Source organism: Centroberyx affinis, unplaced genomic scaffold (assembly GCF_046629955.1).
Source record: "Centroberyx affinis isolate AG114_WGS23_722 - 3 ecotype Tasmania unplaced genomic scaffold, CSIRO-AGI_Caff_v1 ptg000278l_1, whole genome shotgun sequence".
Taxonomy (NCBI): Eukaryota; Metazoa; Chordata; class Actinopteri; order Beryciformes; family Berycidae; genus Centroberyx; species Centroberyx affinis.
In genome coordinates this window covers 413,916-438,398 of record NW_027278957.1, presented here as the reverse complement: position 1 = coordinate 438,398, position 24,483 = coordinate 413,916, and the positions used below count along the sequence as shown (strand labels likewise).

At 40.9% G+C, this 24,483-nt stretch overlaps 2 protein-coding genes across 3 annotated transcripts in view; one reads left to right on the top strand and one right to left on the bottom strand.

Moving 5' to 3' along the window:
* Positions 1-142: 142 nt before the first annotated feature.
* The window catches only part of cyfip1 (cytoplasmic FMR1 interacting protein 1), a 33,570-nt gene continuing 9,229 nt past the window's right edge, over positions 143-24,483 (bottom strand). For both annotated transcript variants that reach the window (XM_071512967.1, XM_071512970.1), the window contains exons 4-31: positions 23,867-23,944; positions 22,792-22,893; positions 22,494-22,675; positions 22,164-22,260; positions 21,578-21,706; positions 21,331-21,435; positions 20,777-20,868; positions 19,815-19,932; positions 18,965-19,087; positions 16,559-16,684; positions 16,281-16,447; positions 15,098-15,245; positions 13,802-13,955; positions 13,517-13,673; positions 12,016-12,112; positions 10,908-10,984; positions 10,371-10,479; positions 10,150-10,269; positions 9,703-9,902; positions 8,490-8,577; positions 4,163-4,306; positions 3,776-3,866; positions 2,573-2,703; positions 2,025-2,097; positions 1,825-1,919; positions 1,434-1,672; positions 1,184-1,331; positions 143-598 (exon numbers count right to left, since the gene is read on the bottom strand). In XM_071512967.1, coding sequence (XP_071369068.1) covers positions 434-598; positions 1,184-1,331; positions 1,434-1,672; positions 1,825-1,919; positions 2,025-2,097; positions 2,573-2,703; positions 3,776-3,866; positions 4,163-4,306; positions 8,490-8,577; positions 9,703-9,902; positions 10,150-10,269; positions 10,371-10,479; positions 10,908-10,984; positions 12,016-12,112; positions 13,517-13,673; positions 13,802-13,955; positions 15,098-15,245; positions 16,281-16,447; positions 16,559-16,684; positions 18,965-19,087; positions 19,815-19,932; positions 20,777-20,868; positions 21,331-21,435; positions 21,578-21,706; positions 22,164-22,260; positions 22,494-22,675; positions 22,792-22,893; positions 23,867-23,944 — 3,555 coding nt within the window. In that variant the 3' untranslated portion in view covers positions 143-433. The remainder of the gene's footprint in view (positions 599-1,183; positions 1,332-1,433; positions 1,673-1,824; positions 1,920-2,024; positions 2,098-2,572; positions 2,704-3,775; positions 3,867-4,162; positions 4,307-8,489; positions 8,578-9,702; positions 9,903-10,149; positions 10,270-10,370; positions 10,480-10,907; positions 10,985-12,015; positions 12,113-13,516; positions 13,674-13,801; positions 13,956-15,097; positions 15,246-16,280; positions 16,448-16,558; positions 16,685-18,964; positions 19,088-19,814; positions 19,933-20,776; positions 20,869-21,330; positions 21,436-21,577; positions 21,707-22,163; positions 22,261-22,493; positions 22,676-22,791; positions 22,894-23,866; positions 23,945-24,483) is intronic.
* LOC139638779 (fibronectin type III domain-containing protein 9) lies at positions 7,209-7,847 on the top strand. Its single transcript, XM_071512811.1, has one exon. The coding sequence runs from the start codon at positions 7,209-7,211 to the stop codon at positions 7,845-7,847; it is 639 nt and encodes a 212-aa protein (XP_071368912.1).

Genomic DNA, 24,483 nt, shown 5'->3' with positions numbered 1-24,483 from the left:
TTGTTACTTCTCAGATTTCCTTTAAAATGTTTAGTTTAGCATGCACATTTAACAATATAGAAAATACAATTTACTTTCACCCCCACTTAAAATAGGTTACTGTTCACCATTAATATTCCACCACTGCAAACCCTTAAATATTTCATAAAAGCAATTTCCCCTCCCTGATCTATAGCTTTCTGTAAGTATAAAACACAAAGTAGAGTTTATCCAAAAAAGGGAAAATAGCTATTCATTTTTGATAAGGCACAAGTGAATACAAAAAAAAATCATTCTGACATAAAAATGTGGCCCATCTTCCTCAGGTTTCATGGTCCTTTGCTGCTTAACACCTAAAGTGAAAAAAGGAATATTTCTGGATAGTCTGGGAAAGTTGAATGAGAATATTTGGAAGTCGTTGCTGGTCCGTGATGTGGGCAGTGGAACTAGCACCTCAGTTGCTAGCAAGTGACTGGTGTATAGGAGGCTGGAAGCATCGGACATGTTCCACCGGCATGTTCTCTCCGTCTCCGGACTTCAGGTATTTGTTCAGAATGGCAAAAATCTCATCATTGAGGACTTGGAATTTGCGGATTCTGTCCACCATCTTCTTCAGTGGCTAAAGGGAAGTAGAAAACACATTGATACACTGAGAAACTTATGAATAGCATCCTCAACAGAGAGAATGAGATTTGTCTGCTTATCCATGTCTCTCTTTATGTATTTTTTTAATCAAAGGGATATTTGATCATATATTTTCCAGGAGAAAGAATGGTGTGATAAGATAAAAGTAATTTCCTAAACTGATCATGAAATATTTGATTTACTTTGAGGGAAACAATTTGCAATCCCCAGTTAAATGTAAAAAAAAAAGTGTTCAACATTGTGAAGAACTATTGAGCTGTACATAAAATTAAGGCCAAAGTTGAAGTAATTGTGGCATAGTGAGACTGATCATTCCTTATATCTTTGTAATCCATAACTTTTCTCATTACATAATCCTTTACCTACATTATAGTTAAATGATGATTACCAAATGTATTGTTGATTCAAAATAAGACAAAGCAGCAGATTGTGAGAATGTTTTCTTGACAAATATAAGTATATAGACAATTATATGACTGGCAAGCCAAAGTCATGCAGTGAATTGCAGTTTTGAGAGTTGGATATTATAGTGTTGCTGATCCCCGTCTCTTTAACTCACCACACTCTTGATGACCTCATCCTTGCCATCATGTTTCTGCACCTTGAGGAGGTGGTAGCTGAAGTCCAGGATGTCGAAGCGTCTCTGTTGTCCCAGAAGGGCAATGATCATGCAGCCTGCCCAGTGAAGGCCATCTCCAAAACACTGCCTGGAAAACAGAAACAGGGTGCACAGGTGCTTTAATATGTGGCAGTTCAGATCATATTTGGCGAGCCTGTGATACAAACCCAGATGTGTGTATTGCACTCACTCCACTGTGAATTCATGGGCTCCCACGGGGATGCAGTACACAAACTGCATGGCACTCCAGAGGCGGTGGAACTCGACGCACTCGTCCACGTGCATCACGCCATTGCTGGGCAACGGTCCGCGCCAGATGGGGTCGTCCAAGAAGCCTCGCACACGAGTGAGGATGACCTCAAACATGGACAAGCCGCAGCACAGCCTCTCTTTGGTCAGCAGATCCCCCTCGCGAGCAATGGCAATTTGCTGAAAGCAAGAGAGGCAGGACGCATGTTGGACGAGGCTCAATTCAAATCACAAAAAAATTTGGATTACAATATCCAGTAGATCACCTCACCTCGACATCTTTCACTAACACCATGATGAAAGCTGCCATGGCATTATTGTTATGACCCTACCTGTGGGGTGCCAAGGCGCTCTATCAGTGGAACCAGGTGCAGTGCTGTGTATTTGGCCTCCAAGCGCTTCATCTTGGCATCAAGGCGCTCCCCCTCTGCAGAGACAGGACAAGCACAAAAACTTAACTCAAGTAAAGCAACAACAACAAATGAATAGAGTCTTTCCAGTTGTAAATCCACATGTAGTTTCTTGCATTTACCTTTGACGTGGACTCTGGGAAGAATGTTTTGGAATGGTGCAGCATGCAGCAAATCACAGACTTCCTCCTGGGACTAAGAGGAGGGCAAAAGACAAAACAACGGCATGTCTGAATGTGCATACAGAGGTGTGAGAGCACATTTGACTTGCATCCTGAATAAAACATCAGCGCTAATTCCCTTAGTAAGAACACATCTGTCATAGTTTGTATTAGTATTAGTATTAGACTGGAGTACAAGCTTTTTTTTTTTTTTTTTTACAGTATATGGGTACAACCAGTCTGTGGTTGTGCCATGGCTGTGATATCAGTCTTTGACTGAAGATGGCACTGATAAACTATAAAATTAACTTCAGTATTTTATACATGATGACTGAATAACATAACAGTAACTTGTACACTTTTAACTTCTACAATTCACTGAAATGAAAGTTCACATATCACATTTGTGTTTCACAGCAATGCAGACACTAGAGCTTGTTACATTGATGCTGTTATTTGTTAGAACGATCTACATGTAGTATCTGAACAAGGTGGTGCTGAGGCCGTACCAGGCTCTGCTCACTCAGCAGACAGAAGAGCATGGCGTTGCCCACTTCCCTCAGGTTCTGGAAGCACACGGTCTTGAGCTCAGCGTACTCCACAATGTCCTTCAGCTGGTGGTGAAAGAACTCCAGGATACCTAAACAGGAAGGAGATTGCAGCCCATTTATCACCTTTCTATCTCATCTTCCAACTTATTCAATATCTGTCACATATATAAATAGCTCTCGCACCTAGCACATCAGTAGGTATACTCTAATATGCGCACGTTGCCGGCCATTTTCACCGCTGATGTGGCAGCACCACTAATCACAGATCTCAAACATACTGTACACTCAAGTGCCTGTAAAACCAGGCCACTCGGAGTGTGATTGATAGCATGGTCCTCATGCATTTTTCCCCTCATAAATGCATATGAGAAAACAACATGAGATGAATCTAACATGTTGTACCAGTTGATGGAGAATTGATGCCACATGGCCTTATCTGTAGCAGTTGTCCACACAGGGCTTAATTTTAGTAACAGCATGCCCAGATCTCCCCATATTTGAAAGCTCCAGACAGAGCTTTCAATTTGCTCCCTTTTCTATGGTAGCACAGCTTGTTTTTTTAACTGGCAGATTACCTCTTGATTCACAGCATCCGACGGCCACTTTCTTTAGTGGCCTATTTCTTTCTCAGCTGTAATCTGCCTGGTTGTTGTACAAGGTGATTATTTATGAATGAAAGATTAATGTTGGATAAGAGATGAAAATTATTAATAATAATATTTGTGTGTAATAATAATAATGTTAATAAAGTCAAAGGCATTGGCTAGGTAGGTTTTTTTCATTCCCATATAAGCTCCTACAAATCATGAGCTCAAATTGATCATTTTACTGCAGTTAGCAGAGACAGAGGGAAAACACATTTTGGGTCGAATGAGATTAAAATAGATTAATGGCAACATTCTCTTAGGAAACTGTAATTATGGCTGAACATTAAAAAAAAATGTGTACAAGTTATGGTTTTAGACAAGAGGTTTAATTAGTATAAGATTGAAGATTGAAGATTTTATTTGGTCAATTTTAACCTTGAACACACCCATTTTGTGCCAGAATTTTCTCTTCTGCACAAAAAGAAATCATATTAGTGCATCATGGTTCTTGCACTGGGCCAACTGACCATTACACAGATCTTCCAATATGTAATGACTCCACATCTTCACCTACCTGGGGAGCCATATTCGTGGCGGGGAAGTCGGCAGATCTTAGGCATCACCTCCATCAGGGTCTTCACATACTGCATTATGGTGCCCTGGAGCTGTGCAAGAGAAGAAGAGGTCTGAAAATGAACCTGCAGTTAACATTGTTATATCAACATCATTAGTGGAAAGCTAAAGGGGAAAAAGATGAGGAACAGAACTTAACTACAAACTAACTCCATTATGAACTACATCAGTCTCATTCATTGCCAACATAGAAAGCAGTCCATTTTAACCTCTCCTCCCAATGACTTTCTCTATTCCGCAGCAGCACAAAGTTCTTGCTCTCCTCCGGAAATGATGCAGCCCGCCCCTCCACCCACCCACCGTCCCTGAAGCCCACCACCCTCCTCACCAAGCTTTTGACGACCTTCAGCAGCTCCTCCATCACCACAGCGATGCCCTGATAGCCCAGCAACCTGCACATGGCCTTGATGTGTGGGGGGCCCAGGAAGTTCCTGTAGAAGCCAAATATGCTGCTGTACGCCAGGTTCAAGGCCTACAGGCACAGGGAGACAGTGAACACAAGAGACGTTAGAGAACTTAGAGTAAACCTTGTATATGTCTGTCATCCGTAATGCGTCAAGGGGCGGGGATGAGCATCTGAAAGAAACACTAGGGGAATGATCGTCTGCTTGAAAAACAGATTATTTTTTCTATTAAAGCAGGTGCTCAATAGTACGCTCTAGTCTCCATCATGATTACAGCGGATGGTTTCTCAAGGGGAGCAATGAATTCAGCTCCTGTGGGTGAATGTAACAGTAAGGCTGAGTCACTACAAATATTAACATCCAAAGGGCGAAACCCCCTTTTATGTTTGGGAAATTAAATGAAAAACATCAAACATGGGAAGCAGAACAGAAAGCAATATCAGAGCAGTCAGTTTACAATTACCTTTTTAATAATTTACAAATAATTAATAAGCCATATGAAATTGGAAATCAAACACCGTTTTGACAAAGCGCATCATAGTTATTTTCCAATATTCACTTTCCACTGCAGGAGATCACAGGTCCCTCCCTCCCCTCCCTTCCCTCACAGTTGAGAGTTGAAGCTGCCGCTGCTATAATCCAGCTGCACTCCCACTAGTGTGGCAGTAGCGTAGGAGACAAGGACAAAGCGATCCCCGGTTCACTCTTCTGACATTGAAAGCCTACACAGCAGCAGTTGTTGACGGAGAACTTAATACCATGACGGTGAGAAAGATGCGAACATGACCGAGGGGTAGCAGAACCACGGGACACTCTGGACCGATACCCCAGGCAAAAAAACGACTGGCATGTTCAATGCCCTCTGTCAGTGTTTTCCTGGTAAGTCTTCGTCTTATCATGCTTTCACTGGACTGACACTAATGAATGACTCAACATGTCTCACTATCATAGAGACAAGCACCTTTGGTTGCTATAGGTTACATCTGCTGCAACAGAAAAAATGTCAAAGGAATTTTTCCCTGTGAAAAAATAGTAACACTGACCTGTTGTACTTAAGTTAGATGTGAGCTCATTGACTGGGAAGGACTTTAGCTTTGGATGATAAAGGAAATAAATCTAAAATTGACTTAAACGTATTCTTCTTGTGAATTTACCTTTCACCAAGTCAGAAAATATAAGTGCTTTGAATGTAGGACAAAACTCAGTTTAGTAGTTTTCATGAAGGCTGTGTATTTTTGAACAGGCTTTTGAAACAAAGCCTGTTCAAAAATAGGGAGCAGTGAGCAAAACTGACAGATTGCCATTTATGTGCTGCGACTGTGCCTCGTTTGCAGAGAGCATCACACCGACTCTGCATCGTTTCAAATGGGAGGAGGCAAAGTGCATCCTGAGAGTTACTTATTTCAGATCTCTCACTTGGTGCTACCAAATGAAAATAATTAAAATAATTAAAATAACCTTGACAATCAAAGCTTTTAAGAATTTTGCTTTTCAGACTCAAAACCTTCTTCGTCATTTAGTTTCATTTCCATTTTAAGCAATTCCGACACGTGAAAGGCTGCTATTGCCATCACACTCAAAGATGTTGACATCTGTTTTAGGCCAATAGCATGCTATTAGTTTGTAGTCTATAAGAAAAAACACAAAATTTATCTGAAATTGTGGATGACGTTAATGGGGTTACATAACCAGGGCAGGGATTTTTCTTGTAAATAGTTGATGTATATAAACACCTCTATTACGGATCCATGATATTAGTGCTACTATCCATCATCAAAGTAGATCGGTAAATCAATTTTGATAGAATTCTGATAACCCTGAAGGAAGTTTGAATTAATTTAGTTTCATTGATAAAATAGCGTTTGATCATCAAACACGAAGTCTGGCAATTCAGTGCTGTTCAGTGGTTTGAAAAACTTTGTAGAGAAAAGGGATTATGGGACAAAAAGGAAAAAAAAAGTGTGTTTTAAGTTTCTCAAAAGAAAGAAATAAGAGAATTCCTTATACTTCAATAATAGATGTAGGCTCATAAAATAATTAAAAAGTCAAAGTCGTCCAGTTTAAACTACTTCAGATGCAGCTGTACTGCATTGAATGTGTGGCTCTGGAGATAATGCAGGTCTAATAGTGCTGTAACTGGGGACAGAAGGGTCAGTTACGTCTTTGAACAACCTGGCCAGTGGTTTTAGCTTCAGCTGCTGCTCCGGGAGCTTTGGCAGACCTTGACCTGTCCTGTCACAGGTACGCTGCAGGCCCAGATCAGCCTGATCGGCTTGAGTACAAATAGTTTTGCTTTATGTAATTTGTTGAACATCTGTATGTTTGCTTACCCCCCTCCCACCACCGCATTTTGTTCCAGATAATCCTTTACACAATGCTTATTATTCTCTGATACGTATTGTTCCTCCCTTTATCTGTTTTGCATGATGTGGGTGTGCAAGCTGGGATAGGTGGGCATGTTGTTTCTCATTATGTTTAACGCCATGTTCTATGAGTGTGAGGTACGGAGGGGAAGCATTGCTTTATTGAGTCTTCTTTTATATTCGATTTTGGCATAGCGGAGTCAGGATTCTGATTTTTTTTTTATTGTATGCCAAAATAACAGAAACTTGGGGAAAAAAGTGCTGCAATCAAAGCAATCAAAACATTCTGTAATCAACCCAGACAAACACCAAGCCAACACCAAACCTGCCATCTTAAAGCTGATTTAATAAACACTTGTGACTGGTGGAGGCTCAACATAAGCCCATAGATGGAAAGAAGCACAAAAAAGCAATTGTCACAACAGAAAAGTATGGCCATCTGAATTTCTTTCACTGAATTTCTTACTCTCACTTTTTCTGTTCTCTTTTTAAGCCCAGTTTTACTTCCTGATCTCACAAAAAGACTGAGGAAATAATTCCACTCATATCAGCACAGCTGCAGAGGCCGACGGGCAGACAGACTAAAACAAGACCACAGAGAGTTGTCATGGTTATCACCGTCTACAACATCTCCGCCACCTCAGCCAGGGTGAGCTGGCCCTCGTCCCCCGGCTGCCTGGACACCTTCTACAGCGTCATGTACGACCCCAACTGGAACAGCCTGCTGATGGGCTACAAGCGCAAGAGCTTCATGCACGAGGAACGCATCCCCGTCAGTCAGACCAGCACGCACCTGGCCAACCTGCTGCCCCAGACCGCCTACTTCCTGTGCGTGACGTGCCAGGCGGCCAATCCGGCCAGGGACCAGTGCCAGGTGTTCAGCACTCTGAGCGAGAACAGCGAGGGTCATGACAGGGCGGGCTGGGAGCTGGCCATGGGCGTCTGGATGACCAGCTGCATCTTGCTCCTGGTCATCGCTGGCATCCTGCTGTGGGGATGTCTCCACACAATCTGCTCCATCCCCGGTCAGAGCGCCGAAGGCTGCGGCGTGGCCACCGCCCTCGCCCACCCGGACGTCTCTGGCTCCGGACGCCACTACGCTCCCGGCGGAGGCGGCGGTGACGACGCCAAGCAGGCCGCTGTCATACAAAACCCCCTCCTCTCAGCCCAGACCCCCGGCCACGTAATTACCCAGGACCATGAGCTGAGGACGCTCGCTAAGCTGTCTGGCAGCGAGCCAGTGTGAGTCAACTGGATTGAGGTCAGCACAGCATTGTTCTGCCTGGACAGAATTGTCAACGAGTATTTTTATCTACTGCTGAAATCCTATTTGTGTTTGGGAGAAATAAAAAAAAATTGTTTTTGCAGGAAATCGTTTAAAACTAAATCTTACTGCAACAGTTTGAAGCGCTCTATGATAAATGTCTGTTTTGCTCTTGAAATACTTGAAAAATAGAAAAATTATTTATTCTGTCTAGTTCAATTTGTTCAGTGGAATGTAAATGTTTTGTCAACAACCAGAAGCTCAGAAAGGACTTTATGATTTCACAATATTATGATACAAATGTCCGTTTTGCCCACGACTATCAACTATCCTTGTTTTTAAAGATTTCACACACTGTTTCCCGTAATGACAGTTTTCCGTTTTTTATCTATGTATAGATGTTTACTCCTAACATGCAGTGAATGTTTGGCGACAACACATGGGAGTCTAGAACGGTCACACAGTGGCAGTGAAGCCATGCACACCAATTGTCAGAAATTAAATCCTTCAGTCATGGAATACAATAAAATAAAGTTCAAGAACAAATATGTCTTGTGCTGTCAAACATATGGACGAGTGTACTATGCTTTCTCTGTGGGTGATGATAAAGAAAAGTCTACAGACCTTTGACCCGTACAAATACTGGGGCTGTGCGTTGGGCGGCTTGTCCCTCTGGAACTCCTGAGAGAAGGGCAGGACGGTGCGCACAAACCTGAACACACAGATGGAGATCCTTTAATCGTGTATTGCTACTAATGTCATCATGAGTAATGGCTGAAATTAGCCATGATGCAACATCAAGATATAGCGCAAATTAATTGGAGGGTTAGTGAGAGGTTATGGCATATATAAAAGATGGCCAAACCAAATATAAAACATCAAACATTTGTGTGTCTTATACAACAGGTAAACAAGTTCAAAACATATCTTTTTTTTGCGAACTGTTATTGCAAAGGCCACCAATGTTCCAAAGCCTCTGACTCCCTTTGAGACTGCCTCCCTTTCATCCACAGATCATAAGCTTTCTCCTCCGTTGGATCCCCTGTATGTGAAGTACAGCAGTCTGGTGCATTCAGAGATCTGACCCCCAATGTATCCCAACAGATTATATATCTAACAGGGAGCTTTATTAGCTGAACTTTGTTCCAGGGTTCCAGCTCTTTTTCCACTGTGCTACCAAGTCCCAAACAGGGATTATTCAGGAAGTCAGTCTCCTCTTGGCCACCTCTAAAAGACCAGGGCCAAAACTGTATGCCATGCTTTAGTTATTATTTCTATTAGATCACCCAAATGCTAACATTAAGGGCGGCAGACAAGGGTTTTCAACGATGCAAGTCAGTATTAAGTTAGCTAGTAGCGAGCTATTTTTATGCATATGTATTTCTATAGTAATTCTGGCTAAAGGTTTAAGTCTAGTCTATGCCTATCTTTATGCAACTGCCACTGGTTCTTATACACCAAAGAGTACAAAAAAAAAGATGTAAAGGAAAAGTGGACACTTTTAATTTTAATTTTCACCTTGTTAAGCTGATCCTAAGCAGGTAATTTATAAGATGAAAACTGCCAATACCCTGTTTGCCAGCATGTGAATTCATGATTAACAAAACTGCCACCTGACCATTAATCATGATCGCAGCATGCTAGCTAGGACTCATGTTTTGAGAAATAATCTCCTTTAATCAAATGTTGGCATTAGAATTTATTAGCCAAGTAATTAACTACCAGTGCATTCAAACTCCACAGTTAGTACAATCAGACAATTAACACAGCTAGAGGCGGAGTGTGAAGTTAGCTGATTCCTGGAAAGTGACTCAGACAGTGAACCAGACTAACCCACCTGTTGGTGGAGCCGTTGTAGCAGTAGTTGGGCAAGAAGTCATAGTTGAGCTCCCAGAAGACGTGGAGCGTTATCCTGCCGTAGGGGGCCGACACGTTGTGGTTGGCTTCGCGGAACATGGCGTCCATGCTGTCCAGAGTCAGGAACTTACTGAGGAGCTTGTGGGTCATGCGGTTGATATCCAGAAGGCCTTCCAGTTCCTGGAACCCAGAACCGGACAGTGGAAATGATCAAGAACTGTACACAAACACACTGATCCCACTCTCACATCTATCCAAGGACAGATTTAAGTCCATAAAAAATCTCACAAAAAAACAACAACAAAACAACCCTCACATGACTGCACCCAGAAACACACACATATAGATGGCAAACACAAACACTCACCAGAGATATAAAAGATGTTATTTACTGAGATAATAAGGAAAAATCTGAAAATGTACATACCATGATTGAGGTGAGGTCCTCACTCTCAAAGCGATTGATGGCCAGCTCCAGAGACTTGTAGAGTGCAGCCGACACCCTCTGAGTGATGAGCCTGTTCAGATCAATGGAGCGGCCCAGGAGCTGAGGTTCACAATCAGTTAGAACAGTTAGACAAGCAGACGCAGCATGAATTCCTAACGAGGATGAGGGCTCATACAGGTGAGGAAGCATGACTGGAATACCTGGACATGGCGTTGCTTCAGCAGAGTCTCGTAGCGGTTGGAGGCGGGCCACGGGATGTTGGCCCCTTGGTTCTTGCAGTCGGCTCTCAATCGTTTGTCAAGGAGCAGACTGAGGGAATCGTAGCAAGAGAGAAGAATCCAGTTCCTTTACAGATTCTTTCCATAACATTATGCATCATCATTTTCTTCCAATTCCTTGTGACACAGATGTGCATTTCATCATCCAGCACCCACAATAATACTAATAACAGGCACTTGAGCTGCCTAATGTCCTGCCATGATCACCATGATGTATTAAACATAACCAGTAACACAAATTAGGTAATTGATTAAGCTAATTAATGCATTCATTAGCAAATATTTCTATGTCAACATACTTGTCTTGGGCCGTATTAATATGAACTCTATATCTCAAAGCTTTAAGGAGTTTTAGTAGTTTCAAGAAAATCAGCAGACAGATGCAACCATGACAACATAATGTCCTGCATACCATGTACCTTTGTAGCGGGAGCTGTAATGTGACAATATTGTACCTACCTTCCTGCTAGGATCTTGTAGTAGGCAAATATCTGATCAGCCAGCTTGTACACAAACTGATCAAAGCACAAGTTCACCTGGAACAACAACAGAATATGGTTCAATGCTACTGCATGGTTAGGAATACACCCTTTTCATTCTGTAATAACCATTTCCACAGTGCAAACCAACCGCTGCATGACTTGTTATTCAACAGGGGGAAAAAAATGTCTATTGTATGGCCACCATTAAACAATGGCGCACACACCATCACGTTTCGAGAAAGATAAAAATTCAAGGACTTGTTTTTCTTATACGACAAGAACATGTTACAGCCGAGCTACACTGCTCCCATCATGTGTCCTTCCTTTTCACTTTATTCTGTGAATGGGACAAATATTGAGATGAAAGAGACCCCACACACTGCTTTTGCAGTATAACACTGGGTAAATGTATTCCACTTTCTTTCTTTCTGGGATGAATAAAACACAAATTATTTGATTTTAAAGTGGAGCTCAATAATGAAGAGTAAAGACTTCTTTATTGGATTTGGTGATTTGACTGATGCAAAATAAATTACATGTCAAACCACACAATGCTCTCGACCTACACATTTTATTTCTATTTTCAGCAACGGGGAAAAAGGTTGACATGCACAATTTTCTTAAGTGCAGACATGGGGTTTTATTTTCTCAGAGTTGAAAGCCGTCTTGCCTCGTCTCCTGTTTGCTAACCTGTAATTGCACACGGTGAGATGAATAACAAATGACTTGATTTTCAAAGTTGAGAAGTATTAGGCTGCATCAACTCTAAAAGTGCAAAAATAAACCTTTCAGCTGGAGATCTCTGGCCAACGTAGATTATCCAGCTATTTGTATTTTTAATAAAGATAAAAATATCAAGGTCACCAGGCTGTCGACACAGTGCATTTAGAGACAAAGTTTTTGGTAACTAGGTTAGTTAAGTGTTGTATAATATGTTATATAACTTCAAAAATGCATTGAAATAATATTACACACAATGGATGGGCAACAGTGGATAGCACGGAAAATGGAGAGAAAAAAAATTGTGAAATAGAGCAAGAAATGCCACAGACTTCCAGTACATACCCAGTATTTAAAATTATTACCTCAGCCTCTATTTCATCATAGAGGAACTGCTTTTTGAATTTGGTCAAGGCGTAGTGTGCGCTGTCGTTGTACAAGTCCAGGGGGTACAGCACATACCTGGAAAGAGATTAGAGCAACAAATCTTTTATTACAAAATGTATTCATCTGGACTGAAGAATGAGACATTGGTTCCTATTCTGAGGAGCATTAGACTATACATTTATTTAACAATATGGATGCAGGCTGAGGTGGGAATATGGCGACTTGCTAAAAATGAGGGAGGCTGACATGAGAGAGCAAGGCCTCCATTTTCAGTAGTAGTGCAAATTTAGTGGGATTACCAAAAAAAAGCAGTCATCTCTCTTTTGCTAGAGACTTAATATAAAAGGAATGTAGAGTTTTATAAAAAATTAAGGTAAAACCACCATTATAAACCTCTGACCGGCTAAGTGTGATGTGTGCTACTGATACTCTTTTCAGTCCTTTTAGACACAAAGGTAGGCAAAATGTGACAAGCAGGTCGAGGTGAGTTTAATTCAGTCAATGCATATATGTGGATCTCCATCAAAGTAAAAATGGATAGAGATGATAAGAACAAAGCAAGCTCAACTTATGTAAGGTTTGCTATCTACTAACGTGGTCATGAATGATGAGTGGACTGAATAATAAATAATTTAATTTAATTTTAATTTAATTTGTGAAAGTGTTACTGTTCCCATATACAGTGAGCTCCATAAACATCTGGACAGCAACCTGGTATTAGATCATTTGGTTCCACATTATTATTACTTCAGATGTTAAATATGTATGAGGTTCAGTTGCAGACTGTCAACTTTAATTGTCATCAATTTTGGATGAACAGTTGAAGAACTACTTCATTATGATTCATGCCAGTTGATGTACTTAACAGTTTATGTAAAACCTGCCTCAAATCATCATGATCCTGCAGCAAAGCTTTAAAAACAGACCTGAGAAACTTTTACTTTTTTTTGTAGGCATTTCTAATTATTATTACTCCCACAGAGTCCAATTTGAAAATTAGTAGGACAAAAACAGCCTTTGAGGTTGTTTAATGCCTCTGGCAACTCACGCTACTACAGGCTGCAGTTGGACTGCAGGATCAAATAGCAACTAGGAGAGCCTTTCACTGCTGGATGAACGCCTTGTGTAGATTTATTAGTGAAGAGACAAAGTATGAGCAGCCTTCCAGAGAGACGAATAAACAGCCAAAATGTCTGGATGCCTAAAATATACTTTGCTGCTTACACCTTTAGAGTGGAAATCCACAGCTCTATTTTCAAACTGAGCAGTGATGCATGTTTTTCCAGAAACATCAAATTGTCACCGTTTTGTCATTTGTTTTTGTCAGAGATTGTTGAAATTTACCAGGGGAGAGTAGTTGAGGAAATGTATAAAATGTGAAAGAGGGATGAGATTGTTGGTGAAATGTGGAGAAAGATGCAGAGTCATGAGAGCGCCTTATCAGTCCCTAGTGCCAAAAAAGGAATATGTGATCCTCACTCCATCATGGAAGCTTCCTTGGTCTCGAGGATGTGGTCGGTGAGGATCCAGGGCATGGACATCTCAATGGGGAACTGGATCCTACGGCCCATAGTCAGCTCCAGGAAGAACTCCCTGAACCACAGCTGGGAGAGGTCACAACACTGCTGCAAGGTCTCTGCATGGAAGAAGAGGATAGAAACAAGTTTTACCACAGATCTCCATCCAACAGCAGATATAAAAAGGAGCCAACGGGTGTCTCAGGAGCTGCAGAGTCCAACAGAGTTTGTTTTTTGTTTTTCTTACCACTGAAGTTCAGCAGATGGGTGTAGAAGAAAGACTCGCGGTGAAACTTCTCAATATCCAGGATGGTGGGGCCTTCCAGGCTGCTGCGCAGGGTTTTCTTGGAGCCGCTCTTGTCAGCAATGAGAGACTCCAGCATAGTCCTAACCATGTAGAGCTGAATATAAAAAGAGAAGCAGCAGAGGGCAAAGCCATCACAGATGATTGATTACACAAAAAAGTCAAGCAAATAAGGCAGTAGAGTTTATTAGTGTCAGTACCCGAGAGATTTCACTTGTTACATAACCTGCAAACATCACTGATGTAATCTCATTACAGGTGGGTGGCCTCCAGGTTGAATAAAAGCTGCACTCTCTGTTTTGGTTCCTACATTTCAAAGAATATGATCTCATTAAAAGGCTGCACCAAACATCTACCTGGACATTTACTAGGAATTTTAAACGTTTCCTTGTCAAGTTTTGGTTCTTCAAGAATGGCATAATTGCATCAAGTGGGAGGTTGTGGTACATTTCCCTTTTGATTATCACACAAAAAATAAGCGTGGGTTCACCTCAGAGGGAAAATATCTTGTACACATATTTTATTTTCCATCACCTCTGTTGTTTACCACTCAAAATACAGGGGTTGGAGAAATGTGTTGATTCAGAGTGGATAAACACAGATGGTGATTGTGTTGCTGGGTTTTATAGTCCTGCACCTGGAACAAGGATTTGTTCTTAGAACTGAGGACTAAGCTGATAAAGCTGAGTGGTTTATGTGACATAAGAGATGCTACTGCAAGATGACAATATGTGTGATATACAACGTAAAGGCACAGATGATTATCATTCAGCTCTGAATGTGCTAAAATCACTCAAAGGCAGTCTGAAAAGCAGGACTTATTAATAGTCATTCTGAAATGAACTGATGCGAATAGAAGTACTAAGGAGAGAATAATAGAGAATACAGAATGAGCTGGACTATGGTTTATGTAGCAGAGCAGCCCCAGTCTGAAGCCTTGTGAGTGTATATTATTTCTTTTAGCTAGAGCCGATTCACCTTTGACATCCTATGTTGAAGATCTGGGTTCAGATTTGAGGTGCTAAAGGGGCCCCGTCCTTTGAGACCTAACTGGGCGAGTGCAGTACAGTAGCACTGCCTGAAGCTTTAGGAGCCTAATTAGTGGAAATTGGTAGCTGCCTGGATCACAATAAGTAAGACCTGAGCATAAATCTGCTTTGCTGCACTGATTATTGGTGGGTGGTGTGGGATAGGATAATTAAAGGAATGGTAAAGCAGCGTGGGGTAGGGTTGTGAGACCTGTGTGCTGGACGGCCCCACAGCTCGGCGTGGAACCTTGATATCAAAGCCACCCTTGGGATCTTTCTCTCCTCGGAGGGCGGGGTCGTTGTGCGGCTCCCGACCGGTCTCCCAGTCGCAGATTGTCTTTCTGATGGCCTGGAGGACGCTGCAACGACAAGACAAGTCAAACCCTACAATGACTACTTTTTCCCAACAGGGGTGGCGGAGTCCCAAAATACCCACTTTGTTATCGCAGTGCATTTCTGGGTAACCATAGGCTGGGGGGTTTGCGTTTGGAAGAGCACAAAACAGAACAGATTCCCTTGTGGATTATGAATGTGCGAAGACAACACAGAAAATATTGCTGCTTCTGATACATTTTGCTGGAGGGCCTTAGCAGCTCAGCAGGGTGCCATCTATTATACAATACAGAGATTTCTGAGGGAGCCAGTAGCACAGCAGTTCGCTGCTTTCGGGGGAAATGCAGAAAAACAAGTTTACCAACCAAACTAAAGGAAATGTTTTTTTCATCATATAACATCAAATGAATTGACTTTTTCCTCTAAATATTATGAAGACAACAACAACAATATTTATATTATACAAGTACAGATTCTGCGCAGTACCACGGCACACTTGCAGTAATGATATACAGATCTATAGGCTCTTCGACTCCCTAGTTGATCAGTTGCCTTAATTTTGTCAAAGGAGAATACAGTAACGTTAGGCTACTAACGTTAGTCAATAGCATATTACATACATGCATAGAAGCACTGCAACGGGATTTATTGTAAAATGCCAAACTGCATCCTTACAAACAAAAAAAGATGTTGCCATATTTCACTGTATTGCAGCAACACATGAAAACTAATAGACGAAGAACCCAAAGGTATGTTCACCCATGTTTGACGGCATCCAAATTCTTTTTCACACAAGAAGAGGATTATGAAGATTATACTTTTCTCACAATAATATGTTTACTTTCTTTTATTAACTAGATACTGCTAAACCAAGAGATGATTTGTAGAAAATGATTTTTACCAATACCATGACAAAGTTTGATAGCTCCCAGGTGTAGAGGAGTGACGTGTTTCACTCTAACCAAAATTTCCTGATAATTTAGAGTCTAAAATATCTACTCTTGTATAAAGATGACTCATTTGAATAATCTGGCTCCTTCTGACTGAGCTGTGGTCCGTACCTCTGGATGACATTCTTCTTCTTCTTGATGGCCTGGCGCAGCGGGTCACGCAGAGTAACCTGAGCAAAGTCCTGCAGGGCTGAGTAGATGGTGTGGCGGATGGCGTGATTGAACACACTCTCCATGCGTCCCATCAACACCTGCAAACCCTTTATCATGGCCATCACCTGCCAGAAGCACAACATTCAGTCAGTAACAAGACAGCTAGCACTTAAAAAAAAAAAGTGACTGTGTGACAGCATAATAGCATGTTGACAAGTCTAAGAGAGACAGGTGACCTCCACAAGGGCAAACTTCTCCTCGCTGGTGTAGTTGTATCTGGTGGCTCTCTCATACTCCTCAGCATTGTCAGGACACTCCTTGTTGGAGTACTTGTCTGTGGGATGCACCAGCTTCCAGGAGTACTGTAGGGGAAAGTGAACATTTATCAATACACAGGATATGATGTTAATATCCCTTGTGCCATAGTCCAAGATGAGCATTCCTATAGAGGCCCAATTCAGAGTTTAACAGAATGATATACTAGCATACCAATGAGTCCCCTAGAATACATCAGGCTACACCGTCATAAATCTACAGCACCATAAGACAGGCAGCAACATTCACCAGCTACCTGCTCTAGCTTCAGGGTGAGTGAGTGAAGCTAGAAGTAGAGTAAGGTATACAGTATTTTGAACAGACAAAAACAAACACAAAACCTTAAGGAATCAGGGAGCAATAAGCTATTCTTGAAGGTATGTTTGAGCTCTGCCCTTGTTACTCTGGAAACTAACAATTTGATGAGTTCTCCTTTATTTATACAAAAGCTCAGATGAATGGGTGATTGGCAGGAATCAATCAAAATGTACAGCAGGCCTATTCAATTGGCGGCCCGCGGGCCACATCCGGCCCAGAAGCAACCTCCGAGTGGCCCAGCGAGCTTGAATTAAATAGGCTATTTTAATAGCGATTTTAATATTTTAATTGTAATATTGTTTTTATAAAAATTTGGACTCGTTTTCACTCGTCGTGAATTTATTTCCTCCGTGGCAGAAAAACATGTTACACGAGCCTTCAGAAACTCCTGCAGGTTAAACTGGACTAACGAAACACTTTTGGGGTTGACTGACTCTGACAGACTCACTATAAACAGACTGTAAGACACTCGCTAGCCTAGCAACATTAAGGCTACAAACAACCCATAATGCAACACTCCGTGTAGGAGTCGGTTTTACACCGGTACTTTATCCATTCAAAAAGAATATCTGATGTTGTGAACACGTTTGTCTAGTCCTCGAATATAAGACGACCCCCACTTTTTCTGAAAATATGTCTGTCAACCCTGAAACGTAAAATTGACAATGAAAAGCGTCGGTTTAACCCTGCCTGGACTAGCAAATAGTAGTTATGTGTAATCAGTGGTGGAAAGTAAGTAAGTACATTTACTCAAGTAGTGTACTGAAGTACAGTTTTGAGGTACTTGTACTTTACTTGAATATTTCCATTTTATGCTACTTTGTACTTATACTTCACTACATTTTAGAAGGAAATATTGTACTTTTTACTCCATTACATTTATTTCACAGCTATAGTTACTAGTTACTTTTCAGATCAATATTTTATATTTAAAACATTTGATCATCTTTATATAAAATAACTATAAAATAGCATTGTTATAGATTAGCCTACCCAAAAGTATAGCTAAATTGTTAAGATTAGCTTCACGTTGACAACTTTAAAATGCTGCTTACATGTACATGTATGTCAATAAATCAGTATTAATATTCCAATAACTTATGAAAAATATAACTCTCTAAATGGGGACAGTTTGCATAATGAGTACGTTTACTTTGATACTGATAAGTACATTTTGCTGCCAATACTTATGTACTTTTACTTAAGTAAGATTTTGAATGCAGGACTTTTACTTGTAATGGAGTATATTTACATTGTTGTATTGCTACTTTTACTTAAGTAAAACATCTCAGTACTTCTTCCACCACTGTGTGTAATAGAGTGTGTTATTGGTTACTGTTATTGCCACTTGTTATGATTCTGTGCGTTGAGCTCTTTTTTATTGTTTCTGCACTTTGTGATGTGCCTGGGTCAGATATGTGACCAAAAATATATTTTTTTATTTCAAAAGTGAAACAATAAACATTGCTATTTTTTACTACATTCATTTGCGTTTGTTTAAATTTATCATTACCAAAAGCTAAAAAAAAAGGTTTTAAATAGGCTGCTGAAAATGTCTGGCCCATCTACATTTCCCGGTTTTAAAATCTGGCCCAACTGAATTTGTAATTGAATAGCCCTGATGTACAGCTTGGATGGGCCAGCAAAGTATAATTTCACTCTAAATTAATAAAATGATTAATTTCCAGGCATAAAAATTGCTTTCTATTTTGCCTGCACTTTTCTTGCAAGTCTGTGCAGTGGCAACAACGAATTTACACTCAAAATAAATACTGATGTCATCAATCCCTTTTTATGAAAGGAAAAGTATCTTTTATAAATGGAGCCTTTTGTATAAACTCTATCCTTTAAATAGAAAATCATCATCACAGGATATTGTTTATTTTCCTCCTCAATTATCAATGCAAGTATGAAACCCCAGAAAATCATTTGGCTCTTCTCTGTATGCTTTACTGTGTATACTTGCGCCCAATGATGCCCTGTGACAGTCAAAATGTAGCCTTCCTCACCACTTCCATGACGTGCGCACTCCACTGGGAGAGCAGCTGCATGCCCTGCAGGGCCAGGTCAAACAGCTTCCTGTACTCAGAGTCTGTCTTCTGGCTCTCCTGCCGCCCAGATCCAGTCACCACCTACATGGACAGAGAGGACCACACTCCTGAGCTCTCCATTATTTAACAGACTGCTTACTCTCTAATGACAGCCAACTCCAAAACACACACAGACACTTAATGCCCACTCCATAAAAGCCAGACTTACTGATAATATAGTAAAGCAAGAAGGGAATGCAACACTGCAAGACAGTCAGAGCATTCCAATCAGAGGACAATTTAGGGAAAATTGCTAAGTGTAGGAATGGCAAAATTATTAAGTGCCTCGATGAAACCCCAATTTCATAAAGTGCAAAAACCTCAGAGGAGAAAATTGCTACATAGGGGATGGGATCAGTCAAATTAATTTCCCATTGAACACGTTTCTGCTTTCAGTGCATCAGTAATTCTGATCACAGCCACAGAGTTAAATTTCCATCTAAATCGTATTGAATTCTGACCTCTGAAAATCCACTGCGGCAAGACATCTGCTGAAAAGCTGATTATATCACCACTGGGAATTCAGCTATCCCTCACATAAGAGACAGCCCTCAAGGCTGAGTTATATAGGAGATTGACAAAACAGACTGTTCAGCCAGGTGGTGGATGTACAGCACCATTTGGGTTTTAATACGCTCATATGTTCAGAGGATTCGGAGGGCAAGACCTAAGCACAGGGGTCAGCGTATTCATTCATTCAAGTTATTTTAACAGCTCATGTAGCCTGGAAGTGTCACACACTCTCAACCATATGGAATTGCATACTGACCTCACTGTTGCTATAGCGAGCGAGCTCAGAGATGAAACGCATGTGATCCTCCCTGATCTGAATCATTTGCTCACAGATATTGTACTGGGGGCTGCTGGATGTAGACGTGCAAGACCACCTAGGGGGCAGAGAGGAATAAGGGGAAGTATTCATGTTAACCAACAGGATAAAGAAATATCCAGGCAGATTCCAGGAATAAAAACAGTCCATGGATTCATAGAGAAGAAAATGGAGCAAGATACAATATGAAGTTTGGAGACCAGGGTTAGACCGTTACCACTGAAATTATAGAACATGATGGACATTTAGTCTACAGTAGATTGTTTCCAAGTGAGTGTGTAACCTTAAATATTTTGAAATGTTTACTCAAGACTACTCAAGAACACTTTGTTAAATACTATGTTTCAGCTGTGAAAGCAAGTCATGGAATTGAATGTAATCAAAATATTTCAAAAAGGGGCCTCTAGCCATCCTATTTACTCTGGGGAAAATTATCTTGAGGTTGCAATTACATCACCTAAATCTAAGTGGTTAGCAAGTGACAAAATCAGGATTTTATGTTTGAAGGTGTGTGGTGCTGGCATTTAACAACTATGCTGAAAGTCCTTAAATATCCCCACTTACACCTGCACAACAGCAAATCAATGATTGATGGACCACTGAAATTGTGGTAACAATGGGGAAATTGATTTCATAATCAGGTGTTATGAGGTTCATGAAACAGGGAAGCCGGAAAACAACCCAGTGCAATAAACAGAATTTCTTACCACACACTACAACTCTACTCGCTCCTGCTCATTTTCCATACTTGCCAAACTTTACATTAAGCCGACATTCATCACATTTGATATAATAGTTGAAAAAGCACCATTTTTACTTGACAATCCATTTAATCTTTCAATGCCCCCAGCTCAGAGAACCGTCCCGACTCCCGACCAAATCAAAGGGCATTTTCCTCTCACCTGGATTTGTTCTCTTCGAAGTGAGCACTGGTCTTGATGTACCTGGACAGCTCAATCTGCATGTCACCAAACAGAGGAACCACCTGGAGTTGCTGTAAACAGCAGAAACATGGGGATGTTTACATGTAGTACAATATGAAACAATGCAGGGCTATTCTTTAAATGATTACAGCAGTACCACATTTATCCAAACCCCAGGCCAAACTGACTGCTTCACCAAAAAGGTAAAATGAATGAAATCTTGGGAGAGTGGGAGATTTCTTATCTGTCGCCAAACTAGTGGATTGATCAACATCAAGACAGCAAAGTTTCAAAATAAATCTTCCAAGAAAATATGAAAGATAGATAGATATTGGTAGCGCATATTCAGTCAGTTTCTCTTGTCTAGTTTTAATATAAAGGTCAAAGGAAAATTCTGCCGCAAATTAACCACAATAAGGGTCAAAGGGGAAATGATATTGTAAATTAAACATTCTGTAGTGAATTTCAATACAACTTGGCAAAATCTGTTTACAATGTACAACACACATACACACACACCAATTCCTCCATACCTTGAAAAATTTGTCGATCTTGGTCAGGTTAATTCTCTTCTTGGCATCTAGTTTGTAGATGTTACTGTTGTTCCCATCCATCAGGTACAAGCCGAAACCCATTACCTAGGAAATGGAACAGTGTTATATACAGCAGGTCCATTACTGTCAACAACTGTCTGGTAAAGTGTTTAGGATGAGCAGGATCAAAGATAAGCATCCAATAGACTTATTGTTGAACAATCCATGCTCGCTGGTGTGAGCTTACTTTGAGCAGCATGTGCTTCTCATTGGGAGTGAGGTACATCTTGTTCTCATAGTAATCGACACACAGGTTGACAATGTCTGCCAGCAGCTCATCATATCCATTAATCACTTCCAGCTGCTGCTGCAAAGACTGAAAGACAGTTCAGATGATTACAAATCAAATACAAATTCCAAAAGTCATCAAATTCTTACACGTCCCATTTCAAAATGCCATACTTTTTCCAGACTGTCATTTTTGGACTGGATTTGAATATTTTATTAGTGGTCAATAGGATTAAAGTGGCTAGGCAATATGGCTAGGTCATATCACTCTATGGCTATGGCATTATTCATAGTATAAAAATAGGTCTGATAGGTCTACAATTACATATGTTTTTTAAACAGTTGTCTGCCATACTTTTCCAGACTGTTTGTGAAATTCCCAAACTTTTCAAAACCTGGAAATCACAAAATTCATGCTTTGCAGCTTCCCAGACCTGCCAAGGAACCCTGGCATAAACAGTGTCAAGAAAGCTGTGGTGATCTAGTCTATGCTAAAAAAAATATTTTATTGTGATACTATATTGTATGAGGCCCATCCTTCCAACCTGAGTGATTTTGTTGTGGTTTGCCAGGAACATGGAGAGATTCTGAGACTCCTGAATGGACGAGGGTTCGGACATTTTTCTGAGGAACTGGGCAGCTCTGCAGGAAGGACAGACAACAGAGTTTCAGTGACTCATCTAATAAAGCATATTCACACCGAGTACTCTTTACGAGTCTAACACATACTGCTCAAGCATTGAGCTGGATGAGTAGAGAGAACAGGCTTCAGGGATGCTGACTGATACTGCCATCTAGTGTCTGTAGTGTGTATGAGTGCATTTGACTTTTTGTTTCAGTCACCAAACTGAGTGAAATTGGTGAAATCTGAATACCGTTTATAGGCAGAGTGGTCGTTCTTGACGCTGCATTTCATGTTCTTCAGCTCATCCAGCACGGCAAACATGTTGATGAACTTTCCGAGGGTTAGCAAGTACGCCTCGGACACAAAGTCTTTCCTGCGCTCGGCGTGACACAGACGACGGACCTCCCCGCAGAAACGGTCGATCGCTGTGCGCTGGAAGAGAGAAACGAGGAGAGGAAGGATTACAGGATTATGTTCATGCCACTTGGTCAGCCTTCATACAGTAGACAGTCAGAGAGAGTTACTGGTGATAGAATGGATGAGGTTACCTGGAAGTACATGAAATTCATCAGCTTGGTGACTTCAGGCTCCAGCACCTCCACTGTCTTCTCATAGATCTCCACTCTGTTGGGCTGCTCATTGCACTTCACCTAGAGAGAGAGAGAGAGAGAGAGAGAGGGGGGAAGAGAAATCAAACAGAATGAAATGAAGAATGGCTGAAGAGCAGAGAGGCCAAGTGAACACTGCAGCTTGTACAATGGGAATGCAGCTTTTGGATATTATCAAATAAGATGATTTTAGTCCTTCTCTTCCTCTTCCCTATCTTATATATTCTCCTTTTTCCTCCTTTTGTTTCTTCTTTCTGCTCTCTCTCGCCCTCTCTCACACTCATAGTTATACATATTTGTTTTCGTATTATCCTTTTTTTTCACCTTTGAAGTATTGCAATTTTGCATTATTGTATTGTATTTTTTGGGATAGATATTTTTCCTTCGTTTGATCCGCCACTGTTTTTACACAGACTTTTTGCATGTGGCTTGATTGCTAGTCTTTGATTGGCTTTAGTACTTTTAAATTGCTCATGCTCATTGTGGAGCCATTTCCTTCCCTGATGAAGACCTTATTGTCGAAACACGTTGGCTCTAAACCATGACAATAAAGGCTTTTTAAATTTCAAGCTTTAGTGTCTTCCCTCTTTACTGGATTTAGAGTGCCTTAGACTTTGTGTAAACAGCTCAAGACTACTTTTTTTCTCACTGGAGGCTTTCAATCTTAGGCAAGGCAAGGCATTTTTATTTATAAAGCACGTTTCATACACAGGGGTAGATTCAAGGTGCTTTACAGAGAAGTTAAAACAACACAATATAAAGCTAAAATAACACAATTTAATAAAGCAAAAATAAAAAAGATTTAAAATAATAGCAATAATAACATGATAACAAGGTCTTAGGTTTTAAAAACATTTAGTTGAAAGCGCTTGAGAACAGTAAGGTTTTCAGTCTGGATTTAAAGACTGCAATAGTTGGGGCATTCCTAAGGCCATCAGGCAGAGCTAATATCTCAGTTTATAAAGGTGATTCAAGTCACCAGAACCCAAAACGGCACCAGAGAGAAAGTTATTACCTGTGGTATAGCGCGGGAACAGCTCCTCCATGTGTAGAGCATGACAGCATACTCCTGCCCCTCCTCCAACATCTCATTCTAATACAAAACACAATTAAACCCTTAGTTAATCACATAGATGACTGGAGAGCACTGTTAGCATTACACACCTACAAATAAAAATCTAAAACTGGCACACATTTTCCAAACAAAATCAAGATACAAAACAACACGCACACATACACTCACATACACATGTACACAAACACTGAAGCATGCATGCACCGTTGCTTCTATTGTGAGTCATTTATTCTCAGAGGGTGGCAGGGCAGCGCTTCAGTGCTTTCAAGACGGCTCTGCCTCCATACAAAGTGCTGTTTGATTCAGACCCCAAGCTCTCAAACTGCAATTACCCCCTCACTAATTGGACACAAAGCACTACTATTCCTGTTAGAAAAGGTCCAGAGCACCCATTTGTCCCAGAGCCATTTGGGAGTCCTGGTGCTGGGCCTGGATCGTATGTGCTGCCTGCTGGACAATGCAAAACGCTCCGGTGGGACAGGCATTCAACAATATCCCTTACCAAGCCCCTTCAACAAGCCTCTGATCCCCTTCTGGTGACTCATTTTTTTCCCAGG